This window comes from Leuciscus leuciscus (assembly GCF_965113295.1).
Source record: "Leuciscus leuciscus genome assembly, chromosome: 15".
NCBI lineage: Eukaryota > Metazoa > Chordata > Actinopteri > Cypriniformes > Leuciscidae > Leuciscus > Leuciscus leuciscus.
The window spans coordinates 349,418-369,602 of NC_138739.1; the positions used below are offsets into that span (position 1 = coordinate 349,418).

The 20,185-nt window shown below is 40.7% G+C and overlaps 2 protein-coding genes across 6 annotated transcripts in view; both read left to right on the forward strand.

Moving 5' to 3' along the window:
• Window positions 1–2,478: 2,478 nt before the first annotated feature.
• The window catches only part of LOC309475795 (uncharacterized protein), a 115,890-nt gene continuing 98,183 nt past the window's right edge, over window positions 2,479–20,185 (forward strand). For all 5 annotated transcript variants that reach the window (XR_014197854.1, XM_082138701.1, XM_082138700.1 and 2 more), the window contains exon 1: window positions 2,479–2,612. The gene's annotated coding sequence lies outside the window, so the exon portion shown is untranslated. The remainder of the gene's footprint in view (window positions 2,613–20,185) is intronic.
• On the forward strand, window positions 10,736–16,436 carry LOC309475046 (uncharacterized protein). The gene is made up of 2 exons (XM_082137653.1): window positions 10,736–14,582; window positions 14,781–16,436. The coding sequence occupies exons 1-2, from the start codon at window positions 14,459–14,461 to the stop codon at window positions 15,578–15,580; spliced, it is 924 nt and encodes a 307-aa protein (XP_081993779.1). The 5' UTR covers window positions 10,736–14,458; the 3' UTR covers window positions 15,581–16,436.

Here is a 20,185-nt window from a genome sequence, read left to right on the forward strand (position 1 = left end):
TTAATAAAACTTTTAATAAAAAGTTGAGAGAGGTTGACTTAATTTGCAGAGTTAAAGGGTCATGAAACCCCCCTCTTTCAGCTCAAGTCTAGCTCACAATCTTTTTGAAAAATGCAACTTAAAGCAGAACTCGGCAACTCTAGCGAACTCTAGTCACTTCTTCGCTGATTTTCCCTTTTGTTGTCGCATGTTTTCCGCACGAGCTCCCCCTACAGCTGTGGGGGGGCGTATATTTCACAACAAGGTCGTAAAAACTCACTTGCGGCGGCCTCCTCCCCCTCTCTACCGCAAGCCAACTGTATCGCGTGGAGCTATGTCTACCGAGGTGGGTAATCTGGTGATACATCATACATGCGTGTGTGTTTATGTCGAATTGCCGTAAAGCAATTCGTGTTTCGCGCTCGTTCTCGTTCTAGTTCTCGCTTCTCACGAGACTTCCAATTTCTATCTTGCCGGGACGGTAGTCCCCAAGTTGCAAGGTTGGTTTTCCGCCTGGGAACGCTGGGGGGAGCTGGGAAAGTCATCAATATCACCAGAACAGGTTGTTTAACCATCCAAATGATTTCTAGACAGTTTTATTAAGTTAAAAAAGTTACCAAGTTCTCCTTTAAATGGGCGTGGTGGCTGTGAGAAGAAGGGAGGGGAGTGGGTGTGGTCAAAGCCAGTGGCCCATGCATGCACATCGCTGTCAACAGTGGTAAAACGTGAGGAAATGCTAGATTTCTTTATAGCTGGCAAAGTTAAAGTCTAATGAAATACACTGACACCTTATGTTTGTCCTTTCAAAAGTAACTGAATGCCCTGCTACACATATTAGCCTACTACAGTAATCATAATTGTATTTAAAACATATAAATGTACATGCATATGTATAATTATGCCATTATAAAATATATATTTGTTTATATGCACACTATAAATGCATATATTTGAAAATAATAAATTTTCCGCTTAAAAAAAAACAAAAACGTTCCGTACATAGCCTAGATCTACGCGCCCCCTGAACCGATAATAAAGATGGACAGTGACATAGAAATTTGCACAAACTAAGCATACGTTCCATACAATTGAGGTATTATCTAAATATCTAAATTTTAATAACGAGTGATTATTTAACAAAAGGCAAGTAAAACGGTAAGGGTTACATTTTAGACACACACACACACACGGTAAGGGTTACATTTTAGACACACACACACACACACACACACACACACACACCTCTGAAGCGATAGAAAAGTCCTCGGGACCGCATCACTCGCAAGATGAAACCTGCATTGGTGTTACAAGGCTGAAGTCCACCATTCTCCAGTTGAATGGTTGCTACACACACATAGATGTGTCCGTGGTTGATGGCCAACCAACCGCCCACAGCCAGAGTCTAGCCCGGGCAGCATCGCGGGGAAAGATGCACTGGAACTTTTGCACCACGAAAACAAACGCGCTCTCTCATCTATTACACGACAGTTTGACATGTCTGTCATTGGAAAGTTCCACGTGGTGTCATGAATAATTAAGAGGCACGTGTCTTCTCATTGGATAAGAAAACTCAGTCATGAATAATTATGAGACACCGATGAGTCATCAAAGTACTATAGTGCTCTGCCACGTCACAGCCTGTGACGTGGCCACGATGAAGATTTTAAACTCGGAAGACGAAAATAGCGGAAAAAAACTAAAATTTTACCATTTTCCCCCTACTATTAAATCTAACAGATGCTAACATTGTCTTCAATGGTGTTCAACACACATACCTCTGTTAAAATCTCAGAAAATGTGGTTTAGGGTTTCATGACCCTTTAAATGCACTTTATATGGTGTAACTGTTTACTTTTCTTACAAAGATAATGCTTGAAGTGCAGGATAAACCTCTTGCTGTCTGTCGACGTGCAATAAATATAGAAAGTTATGTACAAACACCTGTCTGTTCTATTCATTTCAACTGACTTGTGAAAACTGCTCAAAAAATCCAAATTCTTTGACATATAGCAACTTTTTTTTTTAAACAGTAACGCAAATAGTTACTTTCCCTGGTAACGAGTTACTTTTATTATAGAGTAATTCAGTTACTAACTCAGTTACTTTTTGGAACAAGCAGTGAGTAACTATAACTAATTATAGTTATATAGGATATATTTCTCATGTCTGTGAGGCATGTAGCCTATACGCTGAGTTTTGGTTCATTTATGAGATGAGCTTCAGTTCACGTGCAATGCAAGTGATCGCGCCGGCGCCTCCATGCCCTGATTATATTGTCTGCTATATTTGCTTATGTATTAAATCCAGGTGGGATATAAGATAACATAATCTGATACAGAATATAATGTATATTCTAGGCCTATATGCAGGGGCGGACTGGGACAAAAATTCAGCCCTGGGACTGTAGCCACACAAACACAGTATAATGCCAAAAATGATTGTATACTGCCAGAAAGCATTTCAAGGTCTAATGGGCAATGACCACTGGGCCACCTCCCCTCCAACCTTTCTCAACATTTCTGAGAACACTTTTTTCTGACAACACACTTTTTCATGAGACATTTCCTCAGTAGCAGAACTTAACTATAACTACAGCCTCAGACTTCTTACCATATCAGGAACAGAGACTCCAGGTAAGATGTGATTTTAAAACAATTTCAACAGGCAGTGTCAGTGTGTTTTGGAGTAAAGGTTAAGAGAAGGTTAATACAATGCTCAGCAAATCAAATCAATTAATTCATCTTTCTCACTAGGATACGTACTAAAAACCTTTAAGCTGGCTATGATTAAACCCCTTGTTAAAAAAACGCAACTTGATCGTACAGAATTAGTCAATTACAGGCCGATCTCGAATCTACCTTTTCTGTCAAAGATACTAGAAAAGGCGGTATCCTCACAACTATGTTCCTGTTTAGAGAGAAATGATATCTGCGAGGATTTTCAATCAGGATTTAGACCGTACCATAATAAATGGTAAAAAATAAATAAAAAAATAAACCATTATAAATGATTTGCTCTTATCATCCGATCGTGGTTGTATCTCTCTATTAGTGTTACTCGATCTTAGTGCTGCATTTGACACTATTGACCACAACATTCTTTTAAATAGACTCCAAAATTATGTTGGCATTAGTGGAATTGCATTAGCATGATTTAAATCATACTTATCTGACCATTATCAGCAGGGGTTAAATTGGGATTTATTATGTGGGGGGGATCTCCCTAGGGGGGTCCGGGGGTATGCCCCCCTCTGGAATTTTATTTGAAAAATAAACCATTAAATTACACTTTCTGGAGAGTTTTGTGCAAAGAAATAGAGAAATTGAGTCTTGCATGATATGTGAAAAACTGCAAGGTTAAGAGCATATGCTCTGCATTGTTGTAGTATCAACAGGTATTAGGACATTTAGCATTTACATTACTGTTAATCAGTCATCACTTGATTACACATTGTATTACCTTGTTATGATATAGTGACCCATACAATGTGCCAAACATAATGTGCCACATGAAGAGACAGTGCAGCATATGACAGTAGCAACAGCTGAGAAGATTTGGGTCTGTGGTGACCAGATCCACCTCACACAAACTTCCTTCTCCCATTCTCTCTCTTTACTAAAAGAGAAACCCACTCTAAATCCAGCACATCTGGAAAATTACAGTATTACAGGATCAGGCCCTTCCTTTCAGAGCCAGACAACTTCCTTGTCGATGATGACGATCCATAACAACAGAGCCTAAACCAATGAGAACGTGGGACAGTGATGACGATCCATAACAACCAGTGTTTGGAATAACCAAACCGTTTAAAAGAATGGCGTTAGGTAACGACGTTATTTTTTCAGTAACGGGGTAATCTAACTAATTACTTTTCCCGTCGTTACAACGCCGTTAACATTACTGGACGTTAAATGCAGTGCGTTACTATGCATTGATTAAATAAACTGTGTAATCCGAACGCATCCCTGGCTCAGACAGCGAGTGAGGAGGTGGGTTAATAACAAGGTAAGCGATTATGATTGGCTAAGGCAGAGTCATGTGTTTCATGGTAGCCAATCAGAGCCCATGTTTTTACACACATGCCAGCACACGCGCCACATACACACACCAGCTAAACAGAAATTCAATGAAGCAGCAGAGATGGCGCAGGAGCAATCCGATGAAAAGTTGGCATTTTCAAGGTGGAGATATAAGCACTTCTTCAAATTCATTGAGGTCAAAGGCAAGAACTATATAGGGGTGGAACGGTACATGTATTTGTACTGAACCGAGAGAGAGAGTGAGAGTAAGAGAGAGAGAGAGAGAGAGAGAGAGAGAGAGAGAGAGAGAGAGAGAGAGAGAGAGAGGCGCGGGTGCGATCGAAAATTTGCAACGTGTTTACATTTGTGTGTGTGTGTGTGTGTGTGTGTGTGTGTGTGTGTGTGTGTGTGTGTGTGTGTGTGTGTGTGTGTGAGGCGCGGACGTAATCGAACAGTGGAAATATAAAAACATAATCCGTAATTTTGTTTATACAGACATTCAGACTGCAAAGTGTTTAAGTTACTGCTAATTAAAATTTCAAGGAAAACAAATATATTAGGCTAATGTGAAATTTAGCAAATTTCTTTTTGGTCTTTTTGTAAAGCAAAGGCCTTTTTGTCTTTTTATTAATTTAATTAATAAACTAATTATATAAAACATATATAATGTTATATAATGTGCACAGTCAGTGCACTGCAAATAAACTGGTTCAATGCCTTTACTTTATTAATAAAACTTTTAATAAAAAGTTGAGAGAGGTTGACTTAATTTGCAGAGTTAAATGCACTTTATATGGTGTAACTGTTTACTTTTCTTACAAAGATAATGCTTGAAGTGCAGGATAAACCTCTTGCTGTCTGTCGACGTGCAATAAATATAGAAAGTTATGTACAAACACCTGTCTGTTCTATTCATTTCAAATGACTTGTGAAAACTGCTCAAAAAATCCAAATTCTTTGACATATAGCAACTTTTTTTTTTAAACAGTAACGCAAATAGTTACTTTCCCTGGTAACGAGTTACTTTTATTATAGAGTAATTCAGTTACTAACTCAGTTACTTTTTGGAACAAGCAGTGAGTAACTATAACTAATTACTTTTTTAAAGTAACGTTCCCAACACTGATAACAACAGAGCCTAAACCAATGAGAACGCAGGACAGTGATGACGATTCATAACAACAGAGCCTAAACCAATGAGAACGCGGGACAGTGATGACGATACATAACAACAGAGCATAAACCAATGAGAATGCGGGACAGTTATGACAATCCATAACAACAGGGCATAAACCAATGAGAACGCGAGACAGTGATGGTTACATAACAACAGAGCCTAAACCAATGAGAACGCAGGACAGTGATGGCAATACATAACAACAGAGCCTAAACCAATGAGAACACAGGACAGTTTTGACGAAACATAACAACAGAACCTAAACCAATGAGAACGTGAGACAGTGATGGCAATACATAACAACAGAGCATAAACCAATGAGAACGTGGGACAGTGATGACGATACATAACAACAGAGCCTAAACCAATGAGAACGTGGGACAGTGATGACAATCCATAACAACAGAGCGTAAACCAATGAGAACGCAGGACAGTGATGGCGATACATAACAACAGAGCCTAAACCAATGAGAACACAGGACAGTTTTGACGAAACATAACAACAGAACCTAAACCAATGAGAACGTGAGACAGTGATGGCAATACATAACAACAGAGCATAAACCAATGAGAACGTGGGACAGTGATGACGATACATAACAACACGGCCTAAACCAATGAGAATGTGGGACAGTGATGACGATACATAACAACAGAGCCTAAACCAATGAGAACGTGGGACAGTGATGACAATCCATAACAACAGAACCTAAACCAATGAGAACGTGAGACAGTGATGGCAATACATAACAACAGAGCATAAACCAATGAGAACGTGGGACAGTGATGACGATACATAACAACACGGCCTAAACCAATGAGAATGTGGGACAGTGATGACGATACATAACAACAGAGCCTAAACCAATGAGAACGTGGGACAGTGATGACAATCCATAACAACAGAGCGTAAACCAATGAGAACGCAGGACAGTGATGACGATACATAACAACAGAGCCTAAACCAATGAGAACGTGGGACAGTGATGACAATCCATAACAACACAGCCTAAACCAATGAGAACGCGGGACAGTGATGGCGATACATAACAACAGAGCTTAAACCAATTAGAACACAGGACAGTTTTGACGAGACATAACAACAGAACCTAAACCAATGAGAACGTGAGACAGTGATGGCGATACATAACAACAGAGCCTAAACCAATGAGAACGCAGGACAGTGATGACGATACATAAACACAGAGCATAAACCAATGAGAACACAGGACAGTGATCACGATTCATAACAACACAGCCTAAACCAATGAGAACGCGGGACAGTGATGGCAATACATAACAACAGAGCATAAACCAATGAGAACGTGGGACAGTGATGACGATACATAACAACACGGCCTAAACCAATGAGAATGTGGGACAGTGATGACGATACATAACAACAGAGCCTAAACCAATGAGAACGTGGGACAGTGATGACAATCCATAACAACAGAGCGTAAACCAATGAGAACGCAGGACAGTGATGACGATACATAACAACAGAGCCTAAACCAATGAGAACGCAGGACAGTGATGACGATTCATAACAACACAGCCTAAACCAATGAGAACGCGGGACAGTGATGGCGATACATAACAACAGAGCTTAAACCAATTAGAACACAGGACAGTTTTGACGGAATATAACAACAGAACCTAAACCAATGAGAACGTGAGACAGTGATGGCGATACATAACAACAGAGCCTAAACCAATGAGAACGCAGGACAGTGATGACGATACATAACAACAGAGCATAAACCAATGAGAACACAGGACAGTGATCACGATTCATAACAACACAGCCTAAACCAATGAGAACGCGGGACAGTGATGGCAATACATAACAACAGAGCATAAACCAATGAGAACGTGGGACAGTGATGACGATACATAACAACAGAGCCTAAACCAATGAGAACGTGGGACAGTGATGACAATCCATAACAACACAGCCTAAACCAATGAGAACGCGGGACAGTGATGGCGATACATAACAACAGAGCTTAAACCAATTAGAACACAGGACAGTTTTGACGAGACATAACAACAGAACCTAAACCAATGAGAACGTGAGACAGTGATGGCGATACATAACAACAGAGCCTAAACCAATGAGAACGCAGGACAGTGATGACGATACATAACAACAGAGCATAAACCAATGAGAACACAGGACAGTGATCACGATTCATAACAACACAGCCTAAACCAATGAGAACGCGGGACAGTGATGGCAATACATAACAACAGAGCATAAACCAATGAGAACGTGGGACAGTAATGACGATACATAACAACACGGCCTAAACCAATGAGAATGTGGGACAGTGATGACGATACATAACAACAGAGCCTAAACCAATGAGAACGTGGGACAGTGATGACAATCCATAACAACAGAGCGTAAACCAATGAGAACGCAGGACAGTGATGACGATACATAACAACAGAGCCTAAACCAATGAGAACGCAGGACAGTGATGACGATTCATAACAACACAGCCTAAACCAATGAGAACGCGGGACAGTGATGGCGATACATAACAACAGAGCTTAAACCAATTAGAACACAGGACAGTGATCACGATTCATAACAACACAGCCTAAACCAATGAGAACGCGGGACAGTGATGGCAATACATAACAACAGAGCATAAACCAATGAGAACGTGGGACAGTGATGACGATACATAACAACAGAGCCTAAACCAATGAGAACGTGGGACAGTGATGACAATCCATAACAACACAGCCTAAACCAATGAGAACGCGGGACAGTGATGGCGATACATAACAACAGAGCTTAAACCAATTAGAACACAGGACAGTTTTGACGAGACATAACAACAGAACCTAAACCAATGAGAACGTGAGACAGTGATGGCGATACATAACAACAGAGCCTAAACCAATGAGAACGCAGGACAGTGATGACGATACATAACAACAGAGCATAAACCAATGAGAACACAGGACAGTGATCACGATTCATAACAACACAGCCTAAACCAATGAGAACGCGGGACAGTGATGGCAATACATAACAACAGAGCATAAACCAATGAGAACGTGGGACAGTGATGACGATACATAACAACACGGCCTAAACCAATGAGAATGTGGGACAGTGATGACGATACATAACAACAGAGCCTAAACCAATGAGAACGTGGGACAGTGATGACAATCCATAACAACAGAGCGTAAACCAATGAGAACGCAGGACAGTGATGACAATACATAACAACAGAGCATAAACCAATGAGAACGCAGGACAGTGATGACGATACATAACAACAGAGCATAAACCAATGAGAACACAGGACAGTGATCACGATTCATAACAACACAGCCTAAACCAATGAGAACGCGGGACAGTGATGGCAATACATAACAACAGAGCATAAACCAATGAGAACGTGGGACAGTGATGACGATACATAACACAGCCTAAACCAATGAGAACGCGGGACAGTGATGACGATTCATAACAACAGAGCCTAAACCAATGAGAACGTGGGACAGTGATGACAATCCATAACAACAGAGCGTAAACCAATGAGAACGCAGGACAGTGATGACGATACATAACAACAGAGCATAAACCAATGAGAACGCAGGACAGTGATGACAATACATAACACAGCCTAAACCAATAAGAACGCGGGACAGTTTTGATGAAACATAACAACAGAGCCTAAACCAATGAGAACGCAGGACAGTGATGACGATACATAACAACAGAGCCTAAACCAATGAGAATGCGGGACAGTTTTGATGAAACATAACAACAGAGCCTAAACCAATGAGAACGCGGGACAGTTTTGACGATCCATAACAACAGAGCCTAAACCAATGAGAACGCAGGACAGTGATGGCAATACATAACAACAGAGCCTAAACCAATGAGAACGCGGGACAGTGATGACGATTCATAACAACACAGCCTAAACCAATGAGAACGCGGTACAGTGATGACGATCTATAACAACAGAGCCTAAACCAATGAGAACGCAGGACAGTGATGACGATTCATAACAACAGAGCCCAAACCAATGAGAACGCGGGACAGTTTTAACGATCCATAACAACAGAGCCTAAACCAATGAGAACACAGGACAGTGATGACGATTCATAACAACACAGCCTAAACCAATGAGAACGCGGGACAGTGATGGCAATACATAACAACAGAGCATAAACCAATGAGAACGCAGGACAGTGATGACGATACATAACAACACGGCCTAAACCAATGAGAAAGTGGGACAGTGATGGCGATACATAACAACAGAGCATAAACCAATGAGAACGCAGGACAGTGATGACGATACATAACAACACGGCCTAAACCAATGAGAACGTGGGACAGTGATGACAATCCATAACATTTACATTTACATTTACATTTATTCATTTAGCTGACGCTTTTTATCCAAAGCGACTTACAATTGCTATATATGTCAGAGGTCGCACGCCTCTGGAGCAACTAGGGGTTAAGTGTCTTGCTCAGGGACACATTGGTGTCTCACAGTGGATTCGAACCCGGGTCTCTCACACCAAAGGCATGTGTCTTATCCACTGTGCCACTACCACCCCATAACAACAGAGCCTAAACCAATGAGAACGCAGGACAGTGATGACGATACATAACAACAGAGCATAAACCAATGAGAACGCAGGACAGTGATGACAATACATAACACAGCCTAAACCAATAAGAACGCGGGACAGTATTGATGAAACATAACAACAGAGCCTAAACCAATGAGAACGCAGGACAGTGATGACGATACATAACAACAGAGCCTAAACCAATGAGAACGCGGGACAGTTTTGATGAAACATAACAACAGAGCCTAAACCAATGAGAACGCGGGACAGTTTTGACGATCCATAACAACAGAGCCTAAACCAATGAGAACGCAGGACAGTGATGGCAATACATAACAACAGAGCCTAAACCAATGAGAACGCGGGACAGTGATGACGATTCATAACAACACAGCCTAAACCAATGAGAACGCGGGACAGTGATGACGATCTATAACAACAGAGCCTAAACCAATGAGAACGCAGGACAGTGATGACGATTCATAACAACAGAGCCTAAACCAATGAGAACGCGGGACAGTTTTAACGATCCATAACAACAGAGCCTAAACCAATGAGAACACAGGACAGTGATGACGATTCATAACAACACAGCCTAAACCAATGAGAACGCGGGACAGTGATGGCGATACATAACAACAGAGCTTAAACCAATTAGAACACAGGACAGTTTTGACGAAACATAACAACAGAGCCTAAACCAATGAGAACGCGAGACAGTGATGACAATACATAACAACAGAGCATAAACCAATGAGAACGCAGGACAGTGATGACGATACATAACAACACGGCCTAAACCAATGAGAACGTGGGACAGTGATGACAATCCATAACAACAGAGCCTAAACCAATGAGAACGCGGGACAGTTATGACAATCCATAACAACAGGGGGTAAACCAATGAGAACGCAGGACAGTGATGACGATACATAACACAGCCTAAACCAATGAGAACGCGGGACAGTTTTGATGAAACATAACAACAGAGCCTAAACCAATGAGAACGCGAGACAGTGATGGCGATACATAACAACAGAGCATAAACCAATGAGAACGCGGGACAGTGATGGCGATACATAACAACAGAGCATAAACCAATGAGAACACGGGACAGTTATGACAATCCATAACAACAGGGGGTAAACCAATGAGAACGCAGGACAGTGATGACGATACATAACACAGCCTAAACCAATGAGAACGCGGGACAGTTTTGATGAAACATAACAACAGAGCCTAAACCAATGAGAACGCGAGACAGTGATGGCGATACATAACAACAGAGCATAAACCAATGAGAACGCGGGACAGTGATGGCGATACATAACAACAGAGCATAAACCAATGAGAACACGGGACAGTTATGACAATCCATAACAACAGGGGGTAAACCAATGAGAACGCAGGACAGTGATGACGATACATAACAACACAGCCTAAACCAATGAGAACACAGGACAGTGATGACGATTCATAACAACACAGCCTAAACCAATGAGAACACAGGACAGTGATGACGATTCATAACAACAGAGCCTAAACCAATGAGAACACAGGACAGTGATAACGATTCATAACAACTGTTGGATTACATTTTTATTAAATGTTTAATTTAGTTTTTCCACTGCAATAGTATCTAAACTGATAAAATTTAGTAGACTGATTTCAGGTGATTATTGAGTCTCCAGCAAGAGTCTCCATTCCTGCCAGACCTGTTTTCTCTATTGTGTTTTAAATGAGTCAGATCACTTGATTCTCACCTTTCGGAGCCCAGACGTTGAATAGTTAGGTTGAATGACTTTCACTGAGGATCTCACCTTTTGTTCTGCAAATGGCTTTCGGACCCAAATGGCTCTTGGAGCCTTATGCTGATTGAATTAGGATTGGCCAGACCCTCACAGTCTAGGGTGTTACTTTAACCTGTATAATCATTTACATGCTTTGTTTGAATTTGTCTCCACCTCCAAAAGTCCCTCCCCCTTGGAAGGTATATAACTGTAAATGTATAATGTTTGAGTTAGATCATGTTGGAAGTTTCTACAGCCGCGTACAGAGGAGTTCTCAATAAAGAATAACTTCTGTTGAACGCGATCCCAACTGTCTCACTGGTCTCTGCTTCGATGAAAGAAAACTTTACAACAGATGGTGCCGTGACCCGGATGGAGAAGGAAACTCAAAGAATTTTAAGCTCAAAGAACTGAATCTTGAAACTTCAAGCTCAACAAAAGATCTGACAAAGATTGCCAGACTGAATCTTTCCAGCTTCCTCCAGATTGAAAACTTCAAGCTCCAAAAAGATCTCAATGCCTGACTGAGTTCCAGACTGAATCTTGAAACTTCAAGCTCAAAGATCTCAACAAAGCTGACTGAGTTCCAGACGAAATTTTTCTGTACAACCAACGATTCGGTGAGTTCTCACTCCATTCAAAGAACCAATGCAGACCAGTACAAATGTTTTCCTCTGCGCCGTTCAGAGAAGTAGTTAACAAACAGCTGTAGAGTTTGGTTAACTAAAGATAAGCCTCTAAAAAGTTTTCTTTTAGAGATGAAATTGATCCTCTGTTGATGGCAGGGAAGATTAACAGTTACATGTTAATATTGTGTGTATGCTCTTGCTAGAGAAGACCTATCTGTAAGCTAGAGAATTAGCTTTAGAATTAGATTTAGCCTCATGTGCTAATAAGATTGTACCCTCTGTTTGCAAGACAGTAGAGAGAAGTTTTTTTTTTAGTGTTTGTTTGTGGTAACAGAAATTCACAAAATGTTTAGGAAAAGTACTAGACAGATTACACCTTTTTGGACAGATAGTGAATTCAAGTCTTTGTTATCAGAGCACATGGACTCCATCGTGACTGAGAAAGTCAGATTGAATTTAACAAAGAAATTTGGCATTGATGCAGACAGAGTGTGGACAATTGAAGATTGTAAGAAGGTACTAGGAGAAAGTATTCGCAAGAACGATGTCAAAGCCATTATCTGTTGTCACAGAGAATTTAGCTTATCCATTGCACAAGAACAAGATCAGTTTATTGCTAAGTTAACCGATCAGAACAAACAATTGCAGACTCACATGTCCTGTCTCAAGACAAAGGTGGGCCATAACAAAGCCTCAACCAAATGTGATTTAGAAGACCAACAGTCAGATGAAAGCTATCCTGATTTACAGTCTTTTGATAGTATAGAGGACAAGGTCAATGCAAATGTAAATGCAGTTGAAGTGTGCGTAGCTAGACAAAAGCCTCAGGGAAAAGGTGTTCATACAGTTTAATTTGCAACCCCCATATTGCAGCCACAAGCAGTCAAAACATCTTTAGGTCCTAAAGAGATCGAGAGAATTGCTGAAAGTTTGCCATCAGTGCAAAGAAATTTTTCTGAGTTTAGGAGAGAGTTGTCCAAAAAGATGCGGCTCTATGATATGACTCTAGCTGAAGTCACTCAGCTAATATCACAGATCTTGACTGAGTCAGAATTCAATGATTTTGAAAGTGCTGTAAACAATTCTGAACTGCAACAAGCCAGTAAAGATGAATTGAGAGAGGAAGTTCTGAAAGTGTTAAAGGACATTGTTGGACCGAAAGTGGACTGGTCGAAAATTACCAATTGTGTACGAGAGAAAGAAGAAACTGTGAGTGAATATACTGAGAGGTTCTGTCAGGTAGTTGCAGTATACAGTGGAATTGCAGATACTGCAGAAAAGGTGCTACGTGATAATGGTCCCCTAGTTCGCGCATGGTTTCAGGGTCTTCTGTCAGAACATAAAAAGGCCTTGCCTTACTTAGAACTAACATGGTCCAGTAGAACCCTGCAAAGCAACTTGGACAAGTTAGCTACTTGGGAAAGAGACTCTGATGTAAAGGCAAGAGTAAAAATTGCAGCAGCTACTTTTAAGGTCAATTCAGAGAAACAGAAACGCAAATGTCCTAGAGAAGCCAGTTGTTCTTACTGTGGCAAGCACGGACATTTTGGAAAAGAATGTAGAAAAAACAAAAATAACTTAAGACAAGTTAACAATGTTATGCAGCTCTTACTACATTTGTTTGCTACTTTAAAGCAGCCCCTCCCCTCCTCGTTAAACTCGTGGGGCAACTTGATACGGTGTTAACCATTTAGGCTGTGAGTGCTTAATTTCCCCAGTAAATCACAACAAAGATGAAAGACTTATTTTTGTTTAATAGAACAAAAGGAAAGTGACTGTCACAGCCTTTGTTTGGGGGACATTCAGAAAACTCACAGCCATAAATGTTACACTGCAGAACACTACAATCAGACCTCCATGCTCTATATGATGTCTATTAAGACTGATGTTTCACTGGAGAATGAAAATGTGCCAATTTTCTCACACACTGTACAGTGTGTACACAACACAGGGACAGAATAGGACACGGTTCAGTGAGGGCCCTGGAAAGAACTGACGCAACAGCCGTCGGGGGCCAATCCAGGGTGAAGACAACCTCATAGGCCTTTCCCCATTTAGTCCATCCTTACCTCACTGGTCCATAGGTGTCAAATCAATTAAGAAATAGGGAAAGAATGAAACGACAACAGTAGACTCTGAAAACGATAGAACCATAGTGTTTAAACTGCTACAACCGTAGTGTTTTGAAGAAATACTGCTCTCTGTTTTTCTGTTTTCTGTCTTACAGTGTGCAGATAAAACTTGATGTCTTTGCTCTTTGATCTGTCTGCTGCCTTCGACACTGTGAATCATCAGATCCTTCTGTCCAGCCTCTCATCACTGGGCATCACAGGAACTTCACTCCACTGGTTTGAGTCCTATCTCACAGGTAGGTCATTCAAAGTCGCATGGAGAGGCGAGGTATCCAGAGCACATCAACTGACCACAGGGGTTCCCCAGGGTTCAGTTCTTGGTCCCCTCCTCTTCTCCATCTACACCACATCACTGGGACACATCATACAAGCACACGGCTTCTCCTACCACTGCTATGCTGATGACACACAGCTCTTCCTCTCGTTTCAACCAGATGACCCCACAGTAGCTGCACGGATCTCAAGCTGCCTGGCAGACATCTCGACGTGGATGAAGGAACATCACCTGCAGCTCAACTTGGCAAAGACTGAGCTTCTCGTCCTCCCTGCCAATCCGTCTCTACAGCACAACTTCACTATCCAGCTAGAGTCATCATCAATCACCCCATCAAAGTCGGTGAGAAATCTTGGAGTAACGTTTGATGACCAGCTGACCTTCACAGATCACACTTCAAAGACAGCTCGATCATGCAGGTTTGCACTGCACAACATCAGGAAGATCAGGCCTTTCCTAACTGAGCATGCAACACAACTTCTCGTCCAGGCCCTGGTCATTTCTAGGCTTGACTACTGCAATGCTCTTCTGGCCGGACTTCCAGCATGTGCAACTAAACCCCTACAGATGATCCAAAATGCTGCAGCCCGTCTTGTCTTCAACGAGCCAAAGAGGGCCCACGTCACTCCTCTATTCAGCTCTCTGCACTGGCTACCTCTCACTGCTCGCATCAGGTTCAAGGCATTGACGCTTGCTTACAGATCTATCACAGGCTCAGCTCCCTCCTACTTTCACTCACTCCTACGAGTCTACATCCCTACCAGAAGCCTACGATCGGCCAACGAGCGACGTCTTGTGGTTCCATCCCAGAAAGCCACAAAATCACTTTCCAGAACATTCTCATTCACAGTTCCATGCTGGTGGAACGCTCTCCCCTCCCTCATCCGGAATGCAGAATCCCTGACAACCTTCAAAAAACATCTGAAAACCCATCTCTTCCGTGAGCACTTAACCTCATAATAAAATTAAAAAAACCTCCCCTTTCCCTCTAAACCTCACTTATCGGGCTTATGCTACTCTGAATAATGCCTGAACTTTGTATCTTGAGCACTTCTTGCGCTGCTTTTTGTTTTTTGCCTCTTCATGATGACTCGCTTAATCTAGTCCTACTTTGTAAGTCGCTTTGGATAAAAGCGTCTGCTAAATGACTAAATGTAAATGTAAAATGTAAATGTCTTTTCCGAGATCCATATGCAACGACCTTCTCATCTGCGTATGAAGCCCCAACCTCAAGAAGACAACCAGACCCACTGCTGAACGAACTATCACAAAAGAAAATGAAAAATACACAACGCAGAGAAATTCACGGACCCTAAATTGCATGTTTTGTTTCTGTGTCAGCATGCAATTACAGATGAACAACACAGAGCAAGTTATATGTGCCTGTAACTTACACCAGTTACAAGAATGAACTTTATGTGTCTAAATCTGTATTTTTGTGAGAGTTATTTTAAGAACTCTCAAAGAGGGGACTGAAGGGTTAAAATTTAAGAATATGTTTTCAGATATGCTTCCTTACATAACATCACGGTGAAGAATACTGATTTTAGCATTTGAGGTTTTAATTTAGATAGTATATAAACTGAGAAAGTGATTATTGAGTTTACAGCAAGATATTCCTGCCCGACCTGGTTTTCCTTTGTTCTCTAAATGAGTCAATTCCTGAGACTCTCACCCTCATCCTTTGCCCTTATGCATTTCCTGCCCAGTAAGCTCAATGTACAGCTGTGCTTTTGTCTCTGTGATCATGTGAAGATATGGGTGATACCGTCAGGCTGATTGGATCATTTGAGTGGTTATGCTGATTGGATTGAGACTGCCGGTCTGGGGGGGGGGGGGTTAAGGTTAAGGTTAAGGTTCCTTAACCTGTATACTCATTTACATGCTTTGTTTGAATTTGTCTCCACCTTCAAAAGTCCCTCCTCCTAAAATGCCTATAAGACACCATGTAAAGTTATGTTAGATTAGATTATGTTGGACGAATCCGCAGCCGCGCTCAATAAAGAATACTTCTGTTTGAACGTGATCCCAACGTCTCCTGGTTTCTGCTTTGAAGAAATAAAACTTTACAACACAACACAGCCTAAACCAATGAGAACGCGGGACAGTGATGGCGATACATAACAACAGAGCTTAAACCAATTAGAACACAGGACAGTTTTGACGAAACATAACAACAGAGCCTAAACCAATGAGAACGCGAGACAGTGATGGCAATACATAACAACAGAGCATAAACCAATGAGAACGCAGGACAGTGATGACGATACATGACAACACGGCCTAAACCAATGAGAACGTGGGACAGTGATGACAATCCATAACAACAGAGCCTAAACCAATGAGAACGCGGGACAGTTATGACAATCCATAACAACAGGGGGTAAACCAATGAGAACGCAGGACAGTGATGACGATACATAACACAGCCTAAACCAATGAGAATGCGGGACAGTTTTGATGAAACATAACAACAGAGCCTAAACCAATGAGAACGCGAGACAGTGATGGCGATACATAACAACAGAGCATAAACCAATGAGAACACGGGACAGTTATGACAATCCATAACAACAGGGGGTAAACCAATGAGAACGCAGGACAGTGATGACGATACATAACAACAGAGCCTAAACCAATGAGAACGCAGGACAGTGATGACGATACATAACAACACGGCCTAAACCAATGAGAACGTGGGACAGTGATGACAATCCATAACAACAGAGCCTAAACCAATGAGAACGCGGGACAGTTATGACAATCCATAACAACAGGGGGTAAACCAATGAGAACGCAGGACAGTGATGACGATACATAACACAGCCTAAACCAATGAGAATGCGGGACAGTTTTGATGAAACATAACAACAGAGCCTAAACCAATGAGAACGCGAGACAGTGATGGTGATACATAACAACAGAGCATAAACCAATGAGAACACGGGACAGTTATGACAATCCATAACAACAGGGGGTAAACCAATGAGAACGCAGGACAGTGATGACAATCCATAACAACAGAGCGTAAACCAATGAGAATGCAGGACAGTGATGGCGATCCATAACAACAGAGCGTAAACCAATGAGAACGCAGGACATTGATGACGATACATAACAACAGAGCGTAAACCAATGAGAACGCAGGACAGTGATGACAATCCATAACAACAGAACGTAAACCAATGAGAATGCAGGACAGTGATGGCGATCCATAACAACAGAGCGTAAACCAATGAGAACACGGGACATTGATGACGATACATAACAACAGAGCATAAACAAATGAGAACGCGGGACACTGATGACAATCTTATAACTACTTATAACTACTAGTTGGGCACCAACAGAGCCTGGGCCGGCCACGGTGAATCATCATGAATATTTCACACCTGGGAAGACAGAGACTCCTCTCTTGATGGCCCTATCATCTGAATGGGACTAGAAGAAAGAATGTGAGGAGATTAAAATAATGTTTTTTTTTATCTGTTTTTATTTTATTTACATCAAAACACAATCCAAATATACATAACAAAGGAGAAAAAAGACACATTGTTAAACAAACTAAACACCTTGGTGCCATTCCTAAAACAGTTCCTGTTCAACATACATGTCATTTACCCTGTCATCATCTCTTTAAGAAACAAAGAGACTTCCGGTAGAGTGAACGCTGGTGTGTCTGTCTGCCGCTGCTCTCCGGGTTTTCGTCTTAGTGGTGTTCTGTATGAATGACTTTAGGAACCTCAAATATTTCCTTCTCTACGGACAATCGTATGGATTAACCCTCAGAGGTCGGCAATCACGCCGGCGTGATCTGCTCGCTTTTTTCCTTATGAGTTAAATTGAGACCCAAATACTCTTTTGACTTTGATTTTACAAAACAAGTTTCATACATCAATCGATTCTGTTAAATGTGTATTATTTTTGTGTATACTCACAATAAAAACAAAGTGTTGTGCTTTTTTGCCAAATAAAGAAAAATAAACACGAGGCGAGTTCTGCCTTCTCTCTGCCAGTGTAGTCCATTCTGAAACGCGTCCGAAAATGAGCAATAACTCAGTGAATACTCAGTCAAACAGGCATACAGACACACAGGCATGAAGCTTGAATTCTCTTCTTTTAAATGAAGTAATTTATATAAAAAACAAATATTCTCATCTTGTGAAATCTGTATTAAAAGAGAGCGATTCCAGTCGACCTCATTAGAGCTAATTCAAATGTAATGTGGTAATCCGCGCAATCCTGTGAACGCCCCCCATCAGCTCGAGAAAACCAAAACACAAGTTTATTCAGAACATTACTTGTTTACAACGTCTCGCAGCGCTGTGAAGAATAATGAGGAATACGAGCTGAGGAATACTAGTAAGTTTTTCCTTCTCGGGTTTCTGTTTATGAATGAATGAACGGCATAGATGCGCGCTGTTTACCACAGCTGGCAAAAAACAATATTACGTGACAGTTCTCCATTATGGACGCTAGCGCTCTAAAAAAAGCACTACAAGACTTTCAAACTTTCACAGAGACCTCAAAACAGAAAGTACAAATCCTTTCTTTAAAACGAATTTCGTTTTGTATCAATTGTATCTTAATTTTAATATTTTTTTCATTAACAAATTTCCTGGATTTCGTTCACTAGCCTACTGCGAAGATCGCGAGTCAAAAGCCTATTGTCAACTTCATCTTTGCCAGAAGTTAAATTTAAATCGCGTGTGTGAATGAATGATGATGTTTTAGCAAACTGTATGCTATACTGAGATGAGTAAAAATCGACTGAAATATGTTGAAATAAAATGTAGGCTATTTGTATAAGCAAGGTATTAAACTGCAAATTAACAATATGCCCTAATATTTCACAAAAACAACGTTACAGTCAGGCGAAATATGAAAGACAACATCTTGTTGACTAGATTTGGGTACAGTTTTTACTGTAGAATATACTGCCACGTCAAATAAGCTTTTGTTAGCAATTTCTATATATAAATTACTATTTTGGTCTAAAATAAGTCATCAACTAAGATGTTAGCTGTTCCAATGTTGACTAAATTCAAACTAATGAATACATAGATAAAATGTAGGCCTATAATCATTTTTTTTTACAAAGAAAGAGTACACTTGAAATATTGTTGAAATTGTAATTATTGTTGTAATTGTAACCTTTTTAATAAAATAGCAAAACATATTTACAAGTGTGGCGTAAATGCCTCTGGGTTAATGCGAATTAGCTCAAGAATATAGGGAATTTTGGCAATATTAATATTTATAACGCATGGTCATAATTCATAAATCGCATATGCATTTACTTTATCAATTATAGGAAATGCCTCGTTCTGTACTGTCTGATCATTACAGTTAAGAAGAAGTATTCCTGTCTACAAAACTCCAAGAGAGTTTGTCTTCTGGCCACGAAGACAAAACCTCTTTGGATTTATTAATAAAAACTATTCAAAGTAGTTTTATAATATAGAGCCTGTAGCTTTATAGATCTTTTGTTTCATTGACTTTATAAAAAGTGGGTTTTCAAACACAGAGCCAGTTAAAAGTATAAATGGGTTTATTAATAAAATG